This window comes from Labeo rohita, chromosome 11, assembly GCF_022985175.1.
Source record: "Labeo rohita strain BAU-BD-2019 chromosome 11, IGBB_LRoh.1.0, whole genome shotgun sequence".
NCBI classification, from domain to species: Eukaryota; Metazoa; Chordata; class Actinopteri; order Cypriniformes; family Cyprinidae; genus Labeo; species Labeo rohita.
In genome coordinates, this window is record NC_066879.1 from 15,821,659 (window position 1) to 15,842,688 (window position 21,030).

At 35.0% G+C, this 21,030-nt stretch overlaps 2 protein-coding genes across 5 annotated transcripts in view; both read right to left on the reverse strand.

Moving 5' to 3' along the window:
- Nucleotides 1-2,838, reverse strand: part of per3 (period circadian clock 3) — a 33,837-nt gene extending 30,999 nt beyond the window's left edge. The window contains exon 1 of one of the 4 annotated variants that reach the window (XM_051122353.1): nt 2,734-2,838. The gene's annotated coding sequence lies outside the window, so the exon portion shown is untranslated. Of the gene's footprint in view, nt 1-2,594 lie in introns of all 4 variants that reach the window. The other 3 variants (XM_051122355.1, XM_051122356.1, XM_051122354.1) reach the window with 3 other exon arrangements.
- A 2,832-nt stretch (nt 2,839-5,670) lies between these two features.
- On the reverse strand, nt 5,671-20,938 carry vamp3 (vesicle-associated membrane protein 3 (cellubrevin)). The gene is made up of 5 exons (XM_051123152.1): nt 20,830-20,938; nt 12,032-12,116; nt 8,847-9,005; nt 7,469-7,520; nt 5,671-6,584 (listed from the first exon to the last, which is right to left on the reverse strand). Coding segments are annotated over exons 1-5 (315 nt in total). The 5' UTR covers nt 20,832-20,938; the 3' UTR covers nt 5,671-6,567.
- Nucleotides 20,939-21,030: the final 92 nt, after the last annotated feature.

A 21,030-nucleotide genomic window follows, 5' to 3' on the forward strand; every position in this document is an offset into this window, starting at 1 on the left:
TCCAACAGTAAATGTTTTACATACTTCATATATACTTCATAAGTACATTCATTAGAGATGAAGAGTTTTACACAGTAAGGACAGAAGATCGGTCTTAAAGATCTGTCAAATCTTTGAAACAACAACCTTCAGGCTACATTTTAACAATACAGACAGATCATTTTTATTATTTGTCAGGCATGGTATAAGTATGTACCTTTTAAGTTTATGGAAAGGTTATTAATCACTAAATATATCTGTGTGCATATCTGTTAGTCTTGTCTGGACAAGCAGTGTTGACGTCTCACCTTCTATATTGCGGGGTCGTGACCTGTCTGTGTAATGACTGCTGCTGTTTGTACAGCAACTCTGACGCAGTCATTCTCAAAATAGGCTGTGTGAGAATAGGACTAGGCCAGTAATTAAAACTCAGGTTTTAAAAACTACAAAATAGACTTGCTGGACGTCATTTGTGCACAATTGTCAATGTCTCTGCTACAAAAAAGCGATATGGGATCTTCTGCAGCGGGTGGTTCTCTTTATGTACACCGCACGCTGCCATGAACCATAAAACGCTGCACGTATCTTTACTTTACTACTTTTATACACAGTAAAAAGATAAGACAAGCACAGGTTACCAAGGCCAGACATAATGAAAGTACCTGAGTTATAGGTCTACTGTATGGGATATAGCACTAGACAGACAGATTACTACTTTTAAAGCAGATACGTTATTTCTGCAAAAGTAAAGTTTTTAAACAGGCTTCATGGATAGACCCGCTCCAAACTCATGCCACTGGTTGAGCCAGTGCTGCTACTGGGCTGGTTGAGATGCTCAACTTAAAGCTATGGTATTAACAGTGATTTTTTTAAAATAGTAAAATCAACCTATATATGGCTTATAGTTGGGTGGGATATGTCTTGCAAATGTATTTTACCATCTAAAAATAAATAAATAAATAAATAATAATAATATTATATATTTATATTTATAAATAAATAAACAAATATAAATAAATATATAGAGAGAGAGAGAAAAATATATATATATATATATATATATATATATATATATATAGACCATTTCGCTAGATGTAAACAACACTGGTCCAGAAGCACTTCCTGTTTTTTGTTTTTTATTTTTTATTTTATTTCACATATACAAGTACATCTTAAAGGTGCTAATGTAACATTTTCATCCAGTCAAATGTTATGTTGGTTGTATTTTTTTGTGATGTTTGTGTAAAGTTAAAAAAAAAAGAAACAGGAAGTGTATCGGGACCAGTATGTTTACATCTAGCGAAATGGTCTATATACACATATTTATAGAAATATATATATATGTAATAATTTTGAAGGCCAAATAATTATAATTAATAAATGAATATCAGCCAAAAAAAAAAAAAAAAAAACTATATATATTATATATATATGATATATATATGTGAGATATATATGTGAGATATATATATATATATATATATATATGTAATAATTTTGAAGGCCAAATAATTGTTGAATATCAGCAAAAAAAAAAAAAAAAATATATATATATATATATATATATATATATATATATTTTTTTTTTTTTTTTGTGCTGATATTTAACAATTATTTGGCCTTCGAAACTATTACACACTTTTAAATTACCCCTAGACCCTCAACCTTGTTTTGTAACAAAGTTTTGGTATACACAAACATGCATATATTTATTTAATTATTTATTGCTGATATTTGACCATCATTAACCCTTCTTTAAGGGATGATATTGCTGATATTTGGACACATTTCACATTTTTCCTAACCAGTGTCAGTTCTACAGATATATTGATGTGCAGTTCCTTGCAATGTGAATTTTTAGTAAATACTGCATAAAATGTTCCAAGTTGCATTTAGCTGGCATTTTCACCCACCCTGATTTCTAATTACCGGCATTATTCTGGGTAAAATCCATAACAGTTGACCACACATTTCCATGACTGTGTAACACTGACTGATTCATAAAAAACATCACTGGTTTGAACACAGGAGGACACAGGTGGATATTCACAACAAGTATCAAATTATTCAATAATTAACAATAACAACATAATTTCCTGGTTTATTACCCAAGTTCTGAACAATCACCTTATGAAATTAAACACTAATTATGCATATGCACACAACGCTTATTTGACTATCACATCGCCTAATCAAACATTATTTAGGATGCACTTTAGGAGAAAAAAAACCCCTCTATAGTTTCCACACTCATAACAAAGCCACAAGACAGAATATTACTTTGTGTTACTGATGCTTGCCTCCGCCATTGCACATGCACTGACACGAGTCTGCTTATAGAAAGAAATTCACCTAATTCCCTCCGTCTGACCCTTACAGTTTACACAGACCCTCTAAGATGACAAAAACATCAACATTTCACTGAAATACAAGACGTATAATTCAGAATATAACAAGTCAGGGAGGCAGTGCGCATGCGCACATCTACATGCACAACCCAACGTGATATTTCACGAATAAACACAAACGGATTATTAAATATTTCACGTATTAGAAGTGAATGCTGATAATTGTATGATGACGATAACACATAACGTAAATATAATGTGGTATACCTCAAACTGTAGAAGTTAATCATAGTCCGCCGCGTTTCTCGTCTCATTAAACGCTCTTGAACATCACAGCAGTAGTGTATCCGTAAATTTCATAAAATCTATTCCGCGCGTTTTCGATGCGTTAAACACGAGTACTTACTTGGTGTTTATGTTCAATAATCACTTGCTCCAGTTTCTCGTGTGTCCCTCCATTTCTGCTCCGGAACGCAACCCTTCAGACCCACGTGAATCTGGCCGACCGGAGCCACGCCTGCTCGGCTCCCATTGGTGGGAATTTTTCCCTGTGACGGCCCGATTGGTCGATGGGCGTGGTCATGACGCCAGTCCAGCTGGGGATGCGGCTGGGCTCACGTGTATGACCATGTTATACAACCGATGAAAACAATGGCGTAGCAGTGGAGATCTCGCGTGGTAACGAACAGTTACAACGCCGCCCCGGGTTAAATCAGGTCACACGCTGTGCGGGTACGATTACTTTTGTTAAATAACTGAGTTAAAAAGGTGAAATATTGTAAACTGCTGTCACTACACTGGGACGTGATGCTATACATCACGTCGCTGGCTGGGAGTTGGCAGGAATAAAGTAGATTACGTAGACTACCTCCTGATCTACTTTCTTACCCGCTGTTAAGACTCAGGAATACTTTTATACGGATGAGTGCGCCCGACTTATACAGCGCGCATGGATGGATAGACATAGTGTACCTTACTTTTTACGCGGACAGAAATCGCATTGCGTGTGAATATTTGCCCTTATACTTGTACTTATTGCTAAACAAGTCACTGAAAAGCGTAGTGTGTTTGTTCATTGAAAATACACTATGATACTGAATAGTATTTTTTGGCTGTGGCGCATAAACATACATTTAACATCAATAGAGCACTAGAGAATAGAGCATTCACTGTTTATATATATACACACTGTTTTCTTAAGAGTTTTTTTGTCGCTTTTTATACTTATAATAGTGGAAATACTGCCTAAAAGGTAACTTGCATAACTTTTTATCTCAGAATTGATTTCAGTTTTTTTTTCAGACGTGCAAGGGAAAAAAATAGAATTGTGAGATTAAATCTTGCGATTGCAAATGAATTTTGAGATAAAAAGTCAATTTGCTTTTCATTTTTTATTTAGTTTTGTTTCCTGTCAAAAAACAAAAAACAAAATAAATCTTAGGTGCAAACTATAGACTATAACTATATATATATATACACACGCACAGTGCACAGCATAAATAAGTACATTCCCTCTGAATAAATATAAAATATGTATTTTCTTAATGATCACTAATATAATTCATGTACAGATGGCAAAATTGAAATGTGTTAAACATATACTTAATAAAAACAACTAAATATATGTCAATATTTTCTGTAAATTAGCCAATTTTGTTTAAATGAAGGATTGCAAAAATGAGTTTTTGAATTTAATTCAGCAAATGTATAATATTCTAGTACTTAGTATGTCCTCCAGAACTTCAAGTATACTGCTCTGACCCTTCTTGGCAGTGAGTGTACAAGTTCATGACAAATTTTCACATCTGTCCTGTCCTGTATTTTCACCTTGGGAGAATGAATATCTTCATTGTCATGTTGAAAAAATGCCCAGCAATGCAGGGAATGAGGAGAGGGTAGCACCTTCAGTTTCAGGTTTTTGTATTACATAACACAGTGGTGTGTGAATTCATGACAGCATTGATAAAGCACAACTCCCTCACACCTTCAGCACTCATATATCCCAGTATAAAAGCTTTACTACCATTGAACGTTACTGTGGGAACCAGGCTTGGTCACTTGAGACAAGAGTATGTATTCTCAGAAGTCTATATTTTGTAAATATGGCCCATATTAGAAGAGGAAGAGGTTAATTGAGTTTATTGTGCTTTGGCTACAGTAGGTAATTCGGGTGGTAACAACAACCACGCATGTGACTTCTACAGGCTGCGTCGTACTCTGAGATAAAGTGTCACTCTTTTCATAGCTTTTGCCGGCTCTGAGACACTTGCATAGTATTTCTTCTGCTCTTTTTCTAGCAAAAATTCACTCATCACAAAACGAAAACTTAATGTGCAGACCTGATTATTTCAGGAGCCTTGCCACAAGTCATATTTTCACACTTCACACTTAAAACAATAATTCGGTATTCCTCTTGTACGACTCTCCTCTTTTATAATAAGAAATAAGTCACCTGGCAGTTCTCTGACAAAGTGGTTCCATTGCTGCCAGCATTAAGTCTGAGTATGATTCAGTAGGCTATATAACACTTTTAATTGTCAGGAAATTACTTGTCTTTAAAAGTTTTGGTTCAGTATATTTACCGGTTGGTCAAATATAGCCTTAAACCTATACACTTTTTTTTCAGCTTTATTTAGTAACTTTCAGGAGGGTGTACTCATTTTTGCAACACAACATTTTATCACTTTTATTAAAAAAATAAAATCTTATTTTGCTGAATAATTTTGACATTCTTCTTTGGTAATTGACCAAGCAGGCTTGTGGGAACATTATATCTTCAAAGAACCCTAACATGTCATCTAAGTACAGAGAATTTTTTTTTTTTTTTTTTTGACTTCCATCATATCTGGATTTTTTTAAAAGCAAGCCTAACTACTATACATTGAAGAAGCAACTGTTTATGTAGAATTTCTTTGACTTCATCAAGAAATCACTCTAGTGTTTTAATTTGCTACTAGAAAAGCCTTTATCATCCTAGGAAAGTTTGGAGAAAAAAAAAAAAAAAGAATCACAACACAATGTCTTTTTCTAAAGATCAAGTTTGGTTTCAATAATAGCTCCAAAAAAACATTCTCCTGTTGAAACCCATCAGTCTGTTTGTTGTTTTGAACAATAATGGCCGTTTCACAGGTACATGATGTGCGTGCTGTCTTGAAAGAAGATTGCAAACTAGATTAAACCAGCACAAAGGTAGTACTGCACGGTCAAGACAAACAACAACCGGAGGACAAGTACATCAGAATGTCTCTTCTTCTACTTGAATACAAAGTTTGAACACGGTATCAGAAATAAAAAGTGATTCAAGCATCACCAAGTGTAATGTATGCAAAAGGTGAATCCAAAATTATGTTAAATCTGTGTTTTATTGAGCCAACATAGGCAATTCAACAGGCTTAACAGTTTGTAAGGCCACAGTATAGAATTGCACTTGTTTACAATTTATACACATACAAAGAGATACATACAAAAAAAAAGCTCCATAGTTTTGGCACCGTGAGCAAGAGGTGAAGAAACCACCAAAACTCAGTACTACTGAAATCTCGTTAAGCAAAGATAATTCCTAGCAAACTATTTCTACATAAGGCAATGCATATAATGTTGTTAAATAATTAGTGAATTAACACTTCAAAATTTAATCTTTCAATAATATCTTAAACTTACATTTTTGTGCAGATATTCTAAGTAAAATCAGAGCACAGTCGTGTGCTGTTGTTACAGAATGGCAGTGGAGTTGTTTAAAGGCACGTCTGTGGTTGTTCAGGAAAGGCTCTTATGTTGGCACAGAAAGGTTCTGACACGGCCAAAACAAGAGTGTCTGATTACGGCCGTCCACTAAAAGAGTCCATGAGGGATTCATCAATGGGATCAGATGTTGGCAAATGGCTTTCACAACCAGAGTTTTGGTCAACACATGTTTTGGCCTCCAAATGATGCAGAAATCATAAACAGTTACAGTTTTGAACCATTTTGTAACCTGTACACTGTCAGTCAGGAGTGTGCTAGATGTATTTGGAAATGGCTTTCTGAAACATATTCAAATCCTAGTCATTAAAAACAAAAACCTATATATAAAAAAACCCCATTGAGGACAGTTTACAAGACAATGCTTTTGAAAATCAGCAGGTTAGAACATACTGGAAGAGCATTCGTTCATTCGTTCGTTTGTTATCTCTCTTTTTTCCGAAGTTGACACTCCTTCATTTCCTGAACTTCTCCTCCAATCATAACCAGATGTATGTCTTTATGACTGGGACCAGACTGAAAGAAAAAAAGAGCAGGGATTAAAATAGTTTAAAATGCATATACTTTCAAAAAACTGCTAAATATTCAATTATAATCATATTAGGGCTGCCCCCTAATAGTCGACAAATCATTAGTTGACGAGAAGAGGCATGGTCGAACAAAATATTATTAGTCGCCGAAAAAAAAAATTCCACAGAAAGTGTGGAGTGTGGAAGCCAAACAGTAATGCGTATACTGCGGTCACTTGCTCTTTAAATACTCAGTCTTTTTTCCTCATACAGATAAGAGTAACACATCTTTTGAATCTGTAAAGACTCTACGTTTATTTGTGTGCACTCACAATAGCAACAAAAGGTTGCGCTTTTGTAAAATAAACCAAACAGGGTGTGCTTTCTGCCGTCTCGGTCTCTGTAAACTTGAGCACAAAACTTTGAAACTCAGTGTAAACTTGTTTTACAGACATGAAAAATATATCTATAGAGAGTGAAATGTCTCAAGCAATGTTTCAAGCAATTCAAATAGAAAACAAATATTCTCAGATTATGTAATCCGTATGAAACATGCAAACAGGCGCATCAAATCAAACAAATTCAGCCGGCGTAATTTGTCCAACTGCAACCCATGTGATGGAGTTGTAGGATTAGTTCACTTCCAGAATAAAAATTTCCTGATAATTTAGTCACTTCCATGTCATCCGAGATGTTTATGTCTGTCTGTCTTTCTTTCAGTCCTGGAAAAAAATCCTAGAATGTTTTCCTCAAAAACCTTAATTTCTTTTCGATTGAAGAAAGAGAGACAGGAACATCTTGGATGACATTGGGGTAAGTAAATTATCGGGAAATTTTTATTCTGGAAGTGAACTTCTCCTATAATGAGGCTGTAAATACTTTGATACTTACTGATAATGATGACAATAATGATCACAACCACAGCTATCAAAATGGCCCACATCTGCAAAGACAACAAACAAGTTCACACTGTCAAATGCCTTATGTTCAAATTATGTCAAATGTATTTTTACAATAACAAGATTATCTGTTGCATATTAGTGTCTTTGTGTTTGCATATAAGCTTATGGGAAACACAGGAATAGTTATATTACAATATTATATTATAGTTATATATTATATTACAGATGCATGAAGAATTAAAGCGTTGAGAGGGCCCTTGCACATGGGCTCACCGCCACCTGTTGGCTTTAGGAAAACAGCAATATGCATTTAAAATGGTAAATATAAGATGAATATGTCAAAGTTATATGTGCCAAATTTCCTGGTAGCGCTATGCCCATAAATGAATATTGGCATGTAGATGTCTTCAAGCCAGGACTTTTATCAAACATATGAAGTGTAGACTGAACATGGTATGTTTCAGTTAGTGTAAAACATGACATATTCTGTTGCCAACAGGTGGCGCTATGATTATAACTGAATATTGGCCTTTAGATATCGTCAGGCTAGGACTCTTACCAAACATGTGAAGTCCAGTGCAGATTGGACATTGCATGTTTAAGTTAGTGTAAAACAAGCCATTTCCTGTTGCAGTTGGGGGCAGATCGGACACTGTATGGCTGAGTTATGAAAACTTCCTTTTACACGGTAAACCACTGAACTTTGTCAGGCCGCCATGAACACACCCTTTAACAAAAACTCAAGATCTTCCCAATTTAACATGGCAAAGACCTTTAGAGTAGACTGACCAAACATAAGGTTGATTAAATCTCTTCGAGGAGTTCATTACAGCGCAAAACATGACACTTCCTGTTGCCAGCAGGTGGCGCTATGACTATAACTGAATGTGGTCATGGGCATGTGTTCAGGACAGGACTCTTATCAAACGTGAATTTTGGTGCAGATTCTAACAACTTCTTGTTTCATGGCAAAACACTGAAGTTTGTCAGACCGCCATGGACAAGCCCTTCAACGAAACTCAAGATCTTTGCAATTAAACGTCACAAAGGGCTTTAGATTACACTGAACAAATTTGGTGTCGATCTGTTCAAATCTCTAGGAGGAAACCCATCTGAAACCCATCAGACGTAAATTTTCACCACTTTTGGTGTGTGTGCAAAGTTTAATGAGTTTTTGAGCATGCTTAGACCCTCAAAAATGCAATTCACTTTGGGGGGGGAAGAAGAAGAATCTGACCACCAATGCTCGGGTCCTAATAAAACACCTGAGAGCAAATCTTTTGTAAAACATCCAATTACCTCTAAAGACTTAATATATTTTATTAACGTATTTAAATCAGTGTCTGATATGTGCATCCTTGTGTTACCTTGCAGTTCTTCCACCAGTACTTCCTTTTGAGTTTGGCAGCGCTGGTCTCAAACTGGGAAGCACCGGCCTGCAGGGCGTCGGCACGATCGTCCAGCTCGGATAGCTTCTGGTCTCGTTCCAAGACCTTATCGACATTCACTCTCATGATGTCCACCACCTAGAGGAAGAGGATTCCTGTTAGGGGATTTTTAGTAAAACAGTAGAAAAGTGATACCAAGGGCTGGAAAAGTAATCAAGGTCAGGGAATCTTGCCATGTGTGTACACAAACAGCTGTCTGAACACCGCTGCAGATTTATTAATCAGTTTAACGATGTGTGACTTTTGGCAGGATGGCTGGAGATTTTTTAAAACCAGGCAAGCAGCAGGAACATGCAATTTAGCGGTCAGCGTTTCATACTAACAGCACTAAGAGAAACACACAACAACCGGATAGAACTTGAAGTTTCCAGCATTTGCCTGTTCACAATGCTGTGGGATACAACAAAATCACAGCAAATCTGACCATATTTGATATAAAAGTAGGATAAAGTGGGATTTTGGGCTAATGAGATTTCACAGAGCTACCTAGCACAATGTGAAAAATGACAAATGACAACATCAAAAAAAAAAAAAAAAAAATCAGGGCTGAAAAAAAAAAAAAAAAAAAAAAAATACTTACGTTCTTTGAGGCAATATTTGTCCAACTAGGTCAAGGCTAGATAAGCGTTTTCACAGAATTATCCAACATTTGGGAAACCAGTATGAGTCATAATTATAGTTGGTACATACAGCATCTGCAGCTTTGTGACTGTTAGTCCTTCTATTCTATTCTAGACTAAACTAAATTAAACTAAACTAAAAATCATTAAGTAATTAAAAAAAGAAAGATACTGATAAATTGTTCAAAAGTGCAATTTATCATGTTCAGCATATCAGCATATTAGAATGATTTCTGAAGGATCATGTGACGAAGACTGGAGTAATGATGCTGAAAATTCAGCTTTACATCATAGGAATAAATTACATTTTAAAACACATTTAGAAAACAGTTATTTTAAACTGTAGTAATATTTCACAATATTACAGTATGTTACTGTATTTTCCAATCAAATAAATGCAGCCTTGTGAGCAGGAGAGACCTTTAAAAAAATGCTTTAACATTTTCTTTCTGGAAAACCGACCAGGAACATTGATGATTCATCAAGTCCGTGGTGCATTTTTCTTTCTTTCTTTTTTCCATTATGAAGAGAACATCCCTCCCCGTAATACCACTCATCAACAATCTATACAAACAAAGTTTAAGAGCATTTACTGATAAAGTTTTGCATGTCCAAAACAGACACTAAAATACTCTTCATCAGAATCAATCTGTTTTCCTACCAGGATGAAGAGAATTTAAAGCTTTGAGACTAAATGCACAGTTACACTTCGAACTAGTCAAAATGGAGTTAAAGGTTCTGAGTTTATTATCTGACATCATATCCTGTTGCTTATAGTCGATCTAAACAATCCTTACATCTTCAGCAGATGTTTTAAGCAATGCAAAGCATGAAAAATCCCCTGTTATACTATTATAATAGAATTGCATAACACAGTCAATGGCAACGGCACACAAACATTTCAGCCACCTCATATATGCTCTAGTGCTCCACAAACCCTGTTGCAGGATGATGTAGCTCCGCCCCTTTAAGAGAGATCAGGGTGGGAGGAGAGCCAGTGTGTGCAGATCCATGTTTCACTTGCATAACTATAGTGACAGGGCGTTACATAACCACCCGGCAGCCTATGAGATCGCACCAGACTGAACGAAGACGTCTGACGGGAGAGGTCAACGGGCGTAAAGTGCGCAGAGACCTGCATATGTCCTGATTGAAAATTCCTTGAACAGAAATCATGAATATGACTGCGGTGAGCTACAGAAGAGATTTGGAACTGCTGACGGATTATGCCGTGCACTTTAGGGAGGAGTCAGACAAAGAAAGACAGTGAAAGAGAAAGCAGCACTTTTCTGCAACATTTAAATGGCATATAATTTACCTTTAAAATGAGATACGTGTGTGTGTGTGTATATATATATATATATATATATAAATATATATATATATATATATATATAAGCATACATACAAACAGTTTAGGGTTGGAAGGATTTTTAAAAAAGGTCTCAACTGCTCACCAAAGCTGCATTTATTCGATTAAAAATACAGTAAAAACAGAAATATTGTGAAATATTATTACAGTTTCAAATATCTGTTTTTATTTGAATATATTTTAAAACGTAATTTATTCTTGTGACGCAAAGCTAAATTTTCAGCATTATTAATCCAGTCTTTAGTGTCACATGATCCTTCAGAAACCATTCTAATATGCTGATTTGCTGTTTAAGAAACCATTATTATTATTATCAGTGTTGAAACAGTTGTGCTTTTGCTAAGCTTTGCTTACATATATTCATTCCATACATTATTGTGTATAATTATATATATTTCCTTATAATACCATTCATACACACGGATTTGGCTTCTTTGTTTGAATGTTTTATAGTGAGGATGTATAATAGATATGTAGTAGTGGGTAATTTTGCTCATCAACCACTGCGCTGGCGCCTTGTCGAATGTCAATCTGAGATGTCTTACGTGAAATAGCGTTGCTTAGACACAAAGATATGCGTTTGAAGCAAAATTTGATTAGATAGACTGACGAACAGATGAGATAAAAGCTGTCCATCTGCATGTCTGGCTGTTTATGTGGATATTCAGCAGTGCTCTGCTGCTCATTTCACAAAACGCATGCATTTAAGAACCTCCCACATTTCCTTCATGTCAGCAGTCTCAGCACATTTGCACTATTTTTAAAAAAATGTGGAATTTAGAAGTAGACAAAATCTCATTATAGCTTGTATTGGCATCAGAATACAAAACAGAAGAGTACAGACTCGTGTTGTTTACAGTGAGAACACTTAAGTCATGTCTGGAATGGGTGGAGTCTAAAACTCATTTAAATATACAATGAGCACATTACTCATTGTACATTTAGTACAGCGTGTACTACTGTCATGAGTTGTCCTGTGATTATATAACTGTTCTTATTACAAAGGAACCATCCCTGAGATGATCAAATCACACTGAGAGACTGGGAGAAGTTGACTATTTACGGCCATCCTTGAAGAACACTAGGAAATGGTGTCAGGTGTGTCCTTTTACCTCATCCACCTGTGCCTGTGTCTGCTGCAGTCTGCGGTTACTTCCAGACCCTGCAGGACCAGAGCCATCTGCACCCGGTGCGGACCTATGACACAGAAAGACAAAAGCGACTTACATTTCACATTTCTTAGAAAGAAAAAGACATAATAGTCAGCTTAGCTGGAAAAGTCAACAAGAAAAATCTACTTGAACAGCCAGTATTTATTTTTTGTTAAGTGAATAAGGCCTAGCATAACATAATCTTTAGTTGCTGCTAATGTGATTTGGGCTGTGTATTGTAAGTTGACTCAGTCAAAAAGTGTCTGTTAAGCACATAAACGTCCTGTTATGTCATTTTAACAGAAATCTACTATGGCCAACAGCATGTGATATTCTACTGCCACCTAGTGGCACACTGACTACATCAATGCACTTTCAAAGCATGCAACAGAATGACCACTTCTCGTTCTTCAATGAACCTTTCAGTGAACAGTTCTTAAAATCTTTATACTTCAAAGAACCTTTTTCCACTACATAGCATCTTTTGTGGAATGGAAATGTATATAATGTTCTACATGGGACCATAGAGGCTAATAAAGAATCTTATTTTATTTAAAAGTGTGGAGTAATTCCAGGTTTGATTTAGCAGGGTGAGCTGCACAAAAGACACCTAAACAAACATGAAGTGCTTTTTCAAATGAGGATTATAAAAGAGGAAGTACAGGTAAGACCATGAAGTGATATGAAAACACATAACAGAAAAATATAACGTATAGGTGTAACATTTCAACAAGCTGAAACTGTAAACATCTGACAACACTTTGAGCCCTTAACTGTCACTGTCCTGCTAGTGGGACGCCTCCAGTATATTACAATTAAATCATGACAAACTTTATCCCGTTGGAAAGGTCAAAGACTCCTAAATAGATATTTTACCACTGTTTTTTGTTACAAATTATGTAGGAACAATAATACATTAATTTACAACAAGAGCACATCTCAAAAAAAAATCTACATCATTACAGTCAGGAGGCTTTAAATTTATACCAATTTTGGATTAAAAGTATTTTGTAAAATATTCATTTTATTCAAAAATTAAAAAAAAAAAAAAATAGTACAGTACTTTTTTTTAACAGAAATTTTTAACTTTTATAGTTTAATTTTTGAAAAATAATTTCACTAAATAATGTGCTGATTGAATAATGTGAGACCAACTTTATTATAACAATTTAAGTTTGGCTAGTGCACTTTCATGTCTATGTTCAAAATTGGGGGGTGACAGTTAGGGGGGTTAAACAAGTTCATAATAAAAACCTTCATACATGCACAAACAGATTTCCACTGGCTTCAGCTTGATTCTGATTTACAATGGCCCTTAGAAGTATTTGCACACTTAAGACTGTCTGAATGTCATTGCATTTAATATCAAAAACTCTTTTAATACAATGTTGCACAACTGACTCTTCCATTTTTGTTTATGACTTTTAATCTGGTGTCTAAGTGTAAGTTTATAGAAGAAAAAAAACAAAAATAAAAATCACAAATATGTGAAAGGCTTTCAGCCAGACTTCACTCTTGTCTAATGCTGCGGAAAAAACTTAAACCTTCTTAGAATAAAGAGGGACGACAGGAGCCTGAAATAGAGAATCATCTGGAGTGAAGACAAACACACATTCCGCACCCAGACGTGGAAGGTACCGTAATCCTTCAGATCATGTGATCGGGGCAGAAAATCCCCCAGCAGTACGACACAATGCATGCTTTTCGAAGTGAAAATTACACAAACCGACCTCTGTTTGCTAAGGGTGTAAAGCGGACGTTTCATCATGATGTGACACTTTAGTTGTTGTTTTTTAAAATAATATAGATAAAAATCTATTTAAAAAAGTAATATAAAAGAACAGACCCAAAAATCTAAATTTGCTAAATATGAGCTCACCCTCAGCCCATCAGAGATACAGATGAGATTTTTTCATCAGAAGAAATTTGTACAAATGTAGCATTACATAACTTGCTCACTAATGGATCCTCTGGTGTGAATGGGTGCCATTAGAATGGGATTCCAAACAGATGGTAAAAACGTCTCAATCCACAAGTAATCAACACTCCAGCTTTTTTTCTCCAAATAAATCCAAAGCCAAATCCATCAGGACATTTTAACTTTAAATTATCTGTTCTAGCCTAAATGCTAGTCCATAATTCATAATGCAAGGCTTTATTCTAACTTTTCTCTTGAAAAGTAATTTGAAAAAATTTAGGAGAATAGTCAAAAAATAAAGGAGCACCTTCTGATTAATAATCAAAAATTCTGATCAAAATTTAGCCTTCCCATTACGAGGTGATATTTGACTTCTAAAAGTGTTTTACAGGGGCCTTTTTTATCTCTGTAATGGCATTTTGCTCATTTTATTAAAAGTAAATTATTTTTTATGTAAAAATGTATATTTATGCGCTTTTTAAAATGTCTAATTAAAACAATATAATAAGAACAAGTAGAATAAGAAGAGTGTTTATTGGTAATAAATTCATGTTGAGATGTTGCTTTAAAACTAAAAGTTTAAATATTAAAATATGACATTATTTAAATGACCGTAATTATACTTTAAAAATAAGACTAAAAGTGCCAGTAGGTGGTGGCAAGTCACTGATTTTATCACTGAATCATTCATTCAATTCATTTGAACAGCTGATTCATTCAGGAATGAAGCAAGTGACTGTTGTTATAAAAAAGCATGTTCATTGACAAATGAAACACTGCTGTGTTTGCTTGGAGATGCGTGGCGGCTTAGCTGTGACTTTGATGAAACTACTTTGTTGACGAAATACAGCAAAACCAGGCAATAGTGTTATTGTCAGACAATGTAATCACACTGTAGAGCCCTGTAATGCTTCCTCAGGTGAAAAGAGTTTCCTGCAACAATTTCCTGTTGTTCTCTCACATCAAAATCCACCCAATCATTTGTTTTAAACTGTTTTTGCTTATACACAGATACCCGATCTGTGCATATTTCTCTCCTGATTCAGACAGGGCAAGCTTTTCCCTGGAGAAAGCAATATTATGGATAGAGGACTTGTATCCTAGCCAGGATTTTTTTTTAACAAACATGCAGCTTTCCATTACAAGATGGACTGGAGTCAAGTTGATTATTTGTGGATCATTGTCATGTTTTTATCAGCTGTTTGGACTCTCATTTTGACAGCACCCATTCACTGCATTAGTGAGCAAATGATGTAATGCTACACTTCTTCAAATCTGTTCCAATGAAGAAACAAACTCATCTACATCTCGGACATCTTGGTGTTGAGTAAATTCTCAGCAAATGTTTATTTTTGGGTGAACTATTTTTTAAACTCAATAGCTATCAGTCAAAAATCAATTCCACTTCTATTTCCTATTTTATTATTTTATGCAAAATAACGTTTTAAGCTGTAAATGGCATGCAGCATTAAATGTCAATAACATCCAGAGCACTGGTGAGTTTTGAGAGCTAAACTGACACTGACGCAGCAGCTCTGTGCTTTATCAGCATCACTTCCATTGCAGACAGACAGTCAGTGTTAGTATGTTCACACACGGCTGTTACAGTGAAATAGATTATGTACTGAGGTTATCAGTCTCTTAATAGGTATTATTATATATCAGCTTAGCATATATAACCTACATACACAGCACAATTTCCACTTGCAAAATGACTAAAAGATAAAGAGGTGGTTAACTGCCAAATGACTGTTTACATTTTTCCACTGACCTATATCTGTGATTCTGGAAGGAATTCAGAAGCAAAAAATATAAGTGATGAAAATAAAAATCAATGACGTCCCAAATGTCTCAAAACATATGCATTTTCTCACTAGTACAATAAAAGGTAAATAGCTGATAAATAATGTTAAACCAATAACCAATGTCATAAAGCATAACAAAACAACAGTGCATCTAATAGAAACATAACAAATCAAAGATAATTTCTGATTAATTGCATGTACATTCACTAACGATCTGTTAAACATCATTTGTGACCCTGTACCACAAAACCAGTCTTAAGTCGCTGGGGTATATATGTAGCAATAGCCAAAAATACATTGTATAGGTCAAAATGATTGATTTTTCTTTTATGCCAAAAATCATTAGGAAATTAAGTAAAGATCATGTTTCATGAAGATATTTAGTAAAATTCGTACTGTAAATATATCAAAACTTAATTTTTGATTAGTAATATGCATTAGTAAGATTTGGACAACTTTAAAGGTGATTATCTCAATATTTAGAGTTTTTTGCACCCTCAGATTCCATTTATTCAAATAGTCGTATCTAGGCCAAATATTGTCCCACCCTAACATACCATACATCAATGGAAAGCTTGTTTATTCAGCTTTCAGATTATGTATAAAGCTCAATTTCGAAAAATTGATCCTTATGACTGGTTTTGTGGTCCAGGGTCACATATAATGTTTTATAGTTGATTAAAACTAAACATAGCTTGTTTAAATTACGTGGGGAAGAAAAATTTTTTTACACATACATCCTAAATCAGTCAACAGACTAAATATATATATTAAAATATGTCTTATTGTGTTTTAAGTTAATGTTTATATTTACAGTTCAACATATGGTACCAAAAAACACACGTCTATAACATTGAATCAATGCATATTAACTAAACTGCTATCAGGTTGTTGAAATTATATTAAATAATTCTAAATCAGGCTAATGTTACGTTTTATATTTGAGCAATTCCAGCGTTACGGACGTGACATTTGCAGTCAAAACCTGAAATATAAATTCTTTTAAATTATGCTTATTACCAATATATTGAACCATCTCTTTATATTTTTCTAAACCCCTTAAAAGAGAGTCCAGACATCAGAAAAGTATCGGTCTATAAACCTGTTTTATATTTTAAATGAGGGAAAAACACATGCGTTACGGACGTGACAAAAAAAGACACGAGTTTCTGGGAGACAATATATTTTGTAAACTTTCTGCGAATTGCAATGCAAAAACTAGAAGCAACAATATCTGCCGAATGGAGAAGGGTTGGCTATTTACAAAGCATGAAATGTTAATTTGATTTATATTTTCGTTTTTGTGTTCCACACGAAAAATCAGTGTTACGGACGTGACATCTCTCCGTTACGGACGTGACCGATCTGAAAAGCGGAATTGATTCGACTATAAAAACGCCTATAAAAATACTTTCAAAACTATAATAGAGCTGTTTAGTGGGTATTTAATAGGGGTGCCCCACGCTAAAGATTTTTATAGTTAAGTAGTCGTTCGTTTAAGCCATTAGGCTATTCAACTAATCGCGCATTTATATTAAAATAGGCCTACTAATCCATAATAACCTTTAATATATTTTGCGCTCAAGCACACGTATAAGGTTTGCCTCAAAACACAGGCAAAAGTAGCCTTATGATTATTAATGTATAGAAAAAGCAGATATTTTTATTATTTATGAATAAACTAATGTTTTTGTCGGTTGCAAGATGAAACTCACAGTGCTAACTCTCATCTCCACAGTAGCCTACTCGTTGCGCCTTTAGAGAGAAATGCAGTTCAGACATAATCAGGGAGTATTTAATTTCGTTTTTTGTTTGTTTGTTTGTTTAAAAGCAGACATTTCGAGTTTTCTGTAGATATGTTTCTCTATGTGAGACATGCTGAGTTTTGGTTCTTTTTGGAGACGCGCTCCAGTTCAGAGACGGCAGACACATCCTTTTTGTTTTCATTATTTTACAATAGCAGAACGTTTATTATGAATTTACATACATAAAGTCAGTTTCGAATTGATTTTAAGTTGTTTCATTATCAGGAAAAAAATGCAAGTGATCGCGCAGGCGCCCCCTTTCATGCGCACTGATATTCCGCACAAACACGGGCCAAAAATATAGCACATGTATAGCCTAAAGGTTAACGCTAAAGTTTGGAATACACATTAAAATAAATCCTCACCAGTCTACATCCCAGGCAGGTGCAGTTATAACCTATAAATTGAAGGCTGACGTTAATTTAACTGACCAACGGTGCTCAAATTCATTGATCATAGTTGTTAATCAAGATCATGGGCGTCGCTAGGCCATTTTTAGCCCCCCTAAAATGACTGCAGCCTCCCTAAAATTTTGCGATTAGCTCCATAAACTGTACACGAATTCGTGATCGTCTCAGTCCCTTTTATATTTCATTAGAAAGTTGCAGCAAACCTTGATCGGCTCCTCCTGTATTTCAGGGCGTTCTTCTTTTTCAGTCCGCGGCGGCGCAGAGTGAGAAACAGAGGACAAGGTGTGTCCTCTACAACCCAAATAGGGTTGTACTATATAAAATTCCCTCATTAACCGCCCCCGCCCCAAAATTAAAATCGCCCTGATCGAGATTAAACGATTGCCGCTGAAAAAAATGCTTTCATGAAAAAAAAAAAAAAAATGCTTTTAATGTTTTACTAAATAACTAAGATACAAACAGGTTAAGTAAAATATTCTAAATATATAACAGGCCTAGGAGAGCGCGGGGCACGACCTAACACTTCTTGAATTTGTCAATTTGTCTAAATCCACTTGGGGTTCGGAGTATAATTTTCATCCACGTCAGGCAGGGGCTCGATTTCAATTTTCCTTTTTGTGTTTTAGAGGAAAAAAAATCAATAAAGCGAAATTTATAACACTATGGAAAAGTTTTCAGAGTCCTTGACTCTGCAAATATGAAATTCATGAAATCTCCACTGAAGAGAGAAATGCATTCACAGATTACATAAACAGGTAGGCTAGTAGCCTATTTGATTTCGTTTTGAATTGGTTCACTAATAATAGGCAAGCTTTCTTTAGATTTATTTCTTATGTATTTAAGGCACCCCAATTTTAAGTTTGTTTCATTATCAGAAAAAAATGCAAGTGATCACGCGGGCGCCTCCCTGTCATGCTTGAGCATTAATTCGTTTCCGAACAAACATTTAAATATGGATAATAGCTTTGAGCACATTTATAGTAGGGATCCGCATTAGTATAACCTGCAAATTGAAGGCTGTATAATAACGGGCTGATGTCGATGCCGCTCCAATTCGTTGTTGTTGTTGAAACTTGTTTCAATGACTCTCATAAACCTGTTTTAATAAATCGCTAATGCATTAAATAATAAAGATATCAAACAGGATAAGTTACTGAATATTGTACACACATAAATATTCATAAAATGCTAGACTGCGAATAAGACAGTTTCACATTTTGCAACTGCATCTGCATAACATAGTGAATACAAAATAACACCAAACAAGATTTGTAATGAAGAAAAAATATTTAGACAAATAAGAATGAATGATGTTACTCCACAGCACATCTCTTGCGCGTCACGCTCAGCAGCATGCGCGCCGTACATGCAAATCTTGCTCTCTACATGATTGCAGCACACAGCGACACAAGTTATGTGAAACACATAAAAGTTTTAAAGACGACATAATGACATGAACATTATGACATTTGAAATAGTTTTGGCGATTTGTCCTTCAGTCCGTCTGTGCATTTCTGACCCGCACAGCAGATGCAGTCTTAGCTAAAACGCTGAGAATGAGAATGTTCTCGCTGAGAATGCAATTTCTAAAATGTTAAAATTAATTGATTTCTAAAATGTTATGATACATAAAGCCTAAAACAGATCACAGCAGTCTAGACCTACACAGTATAGGCTATCAATCATCAGCAACTTGCGTAAACATGCGTGCCGGTATAAGATTTAATATGAAGCGTCCGTAACGGTCACGTCCGTAACGCATTATATGATTGATAAGAGCAAAGAATAGAGATGAGCTGTTGGTCATAATTAGCATGGCCATAAGTTGGCTTTGTACAGAAAGTTTCAAGTTAATTGCATTAATAATTACTATATGATATAAACGTAATCTTTAAAATGTTACGGACGTGACACAGCGCTGAAGCGTCCAGACGTCATAAATCAAACCCTTATAAATCCAAAAATCATCGCTGTTTAGACAAAGTGAGTTCATTTACTTTTCAGACAGGCCTCCATCTTTCTACAAAATACTTACTGTTGACATCAATTAAATAATGGGCAGTCTTTGATCTCTCATTTGAAAACATGAAATACCGTCGAATAAAAATGTAATTTTACTTTTAGGCGCACCCCTTATATGTGGTGGTTGAACATAGCGATTTCCTTCAAATTTCTATTAAAGCACATCAGTACAGTAAAATACAGACCTAAATGCACAAGTTAAACAGGGTCTTATTCTTTTGGTAAAAATGTTATTTTTTGATGGTAAGGTTGACATTTGCATGGAATTGCTCATTTAATCTTTAACGTTACGTTTTCGTCGCAACTTTGTTAACGGCGCATAACATCCCCAGTGCAGGCATAAAAGACGATAAATGTACAACTAAGGCAAACCACATGCATTACTATAATGATAAGATGTCTGTAGCTTGAGTATTTTTAAAGTTTAAACTTTTCACTAACTTTGTTATCAGTCAGAAACCACCCGCTAGCCGTTAGCATGTAGCGGATATAAAAACACAAAATCTCTTTAAAACCCTTGAATTAACACTGAATTTATTTGACAGCGTCACATGCGCTAATTCCAACTAAAAGGCACTTGAATTAAAAACCAAAAGTGAATAAAAGTCGACATCAAGCCATGATGCTAATGCTAAGCTAACTTGTTGCTGTAGCCGCATTTACGCCCATTAGCCCAACACAAACTTTACAAACACACTCAATAAGACGGATATTCACTGGTATCCATTCAACAGATAAAACACATATGTGTTTGAACTTATTAAGTTCATGTGAGTGATGTTCAAGTACTTTTACTTACATGGTTGTTGTGTTGATGTGAGATTTGCAAAGGCCCCGATGACACTACAGCTGCTACTGTGAACGCGCGTGCGTGTATGAGGGAGAAAAAAAAAGACTCCAAACACAAGTTGCAAGCGGACAGTGACTTTTCATATCTGTATATGCATAAAATAATGAATATGTAAATCAACATATTCTATACTATATATTTATATTACTA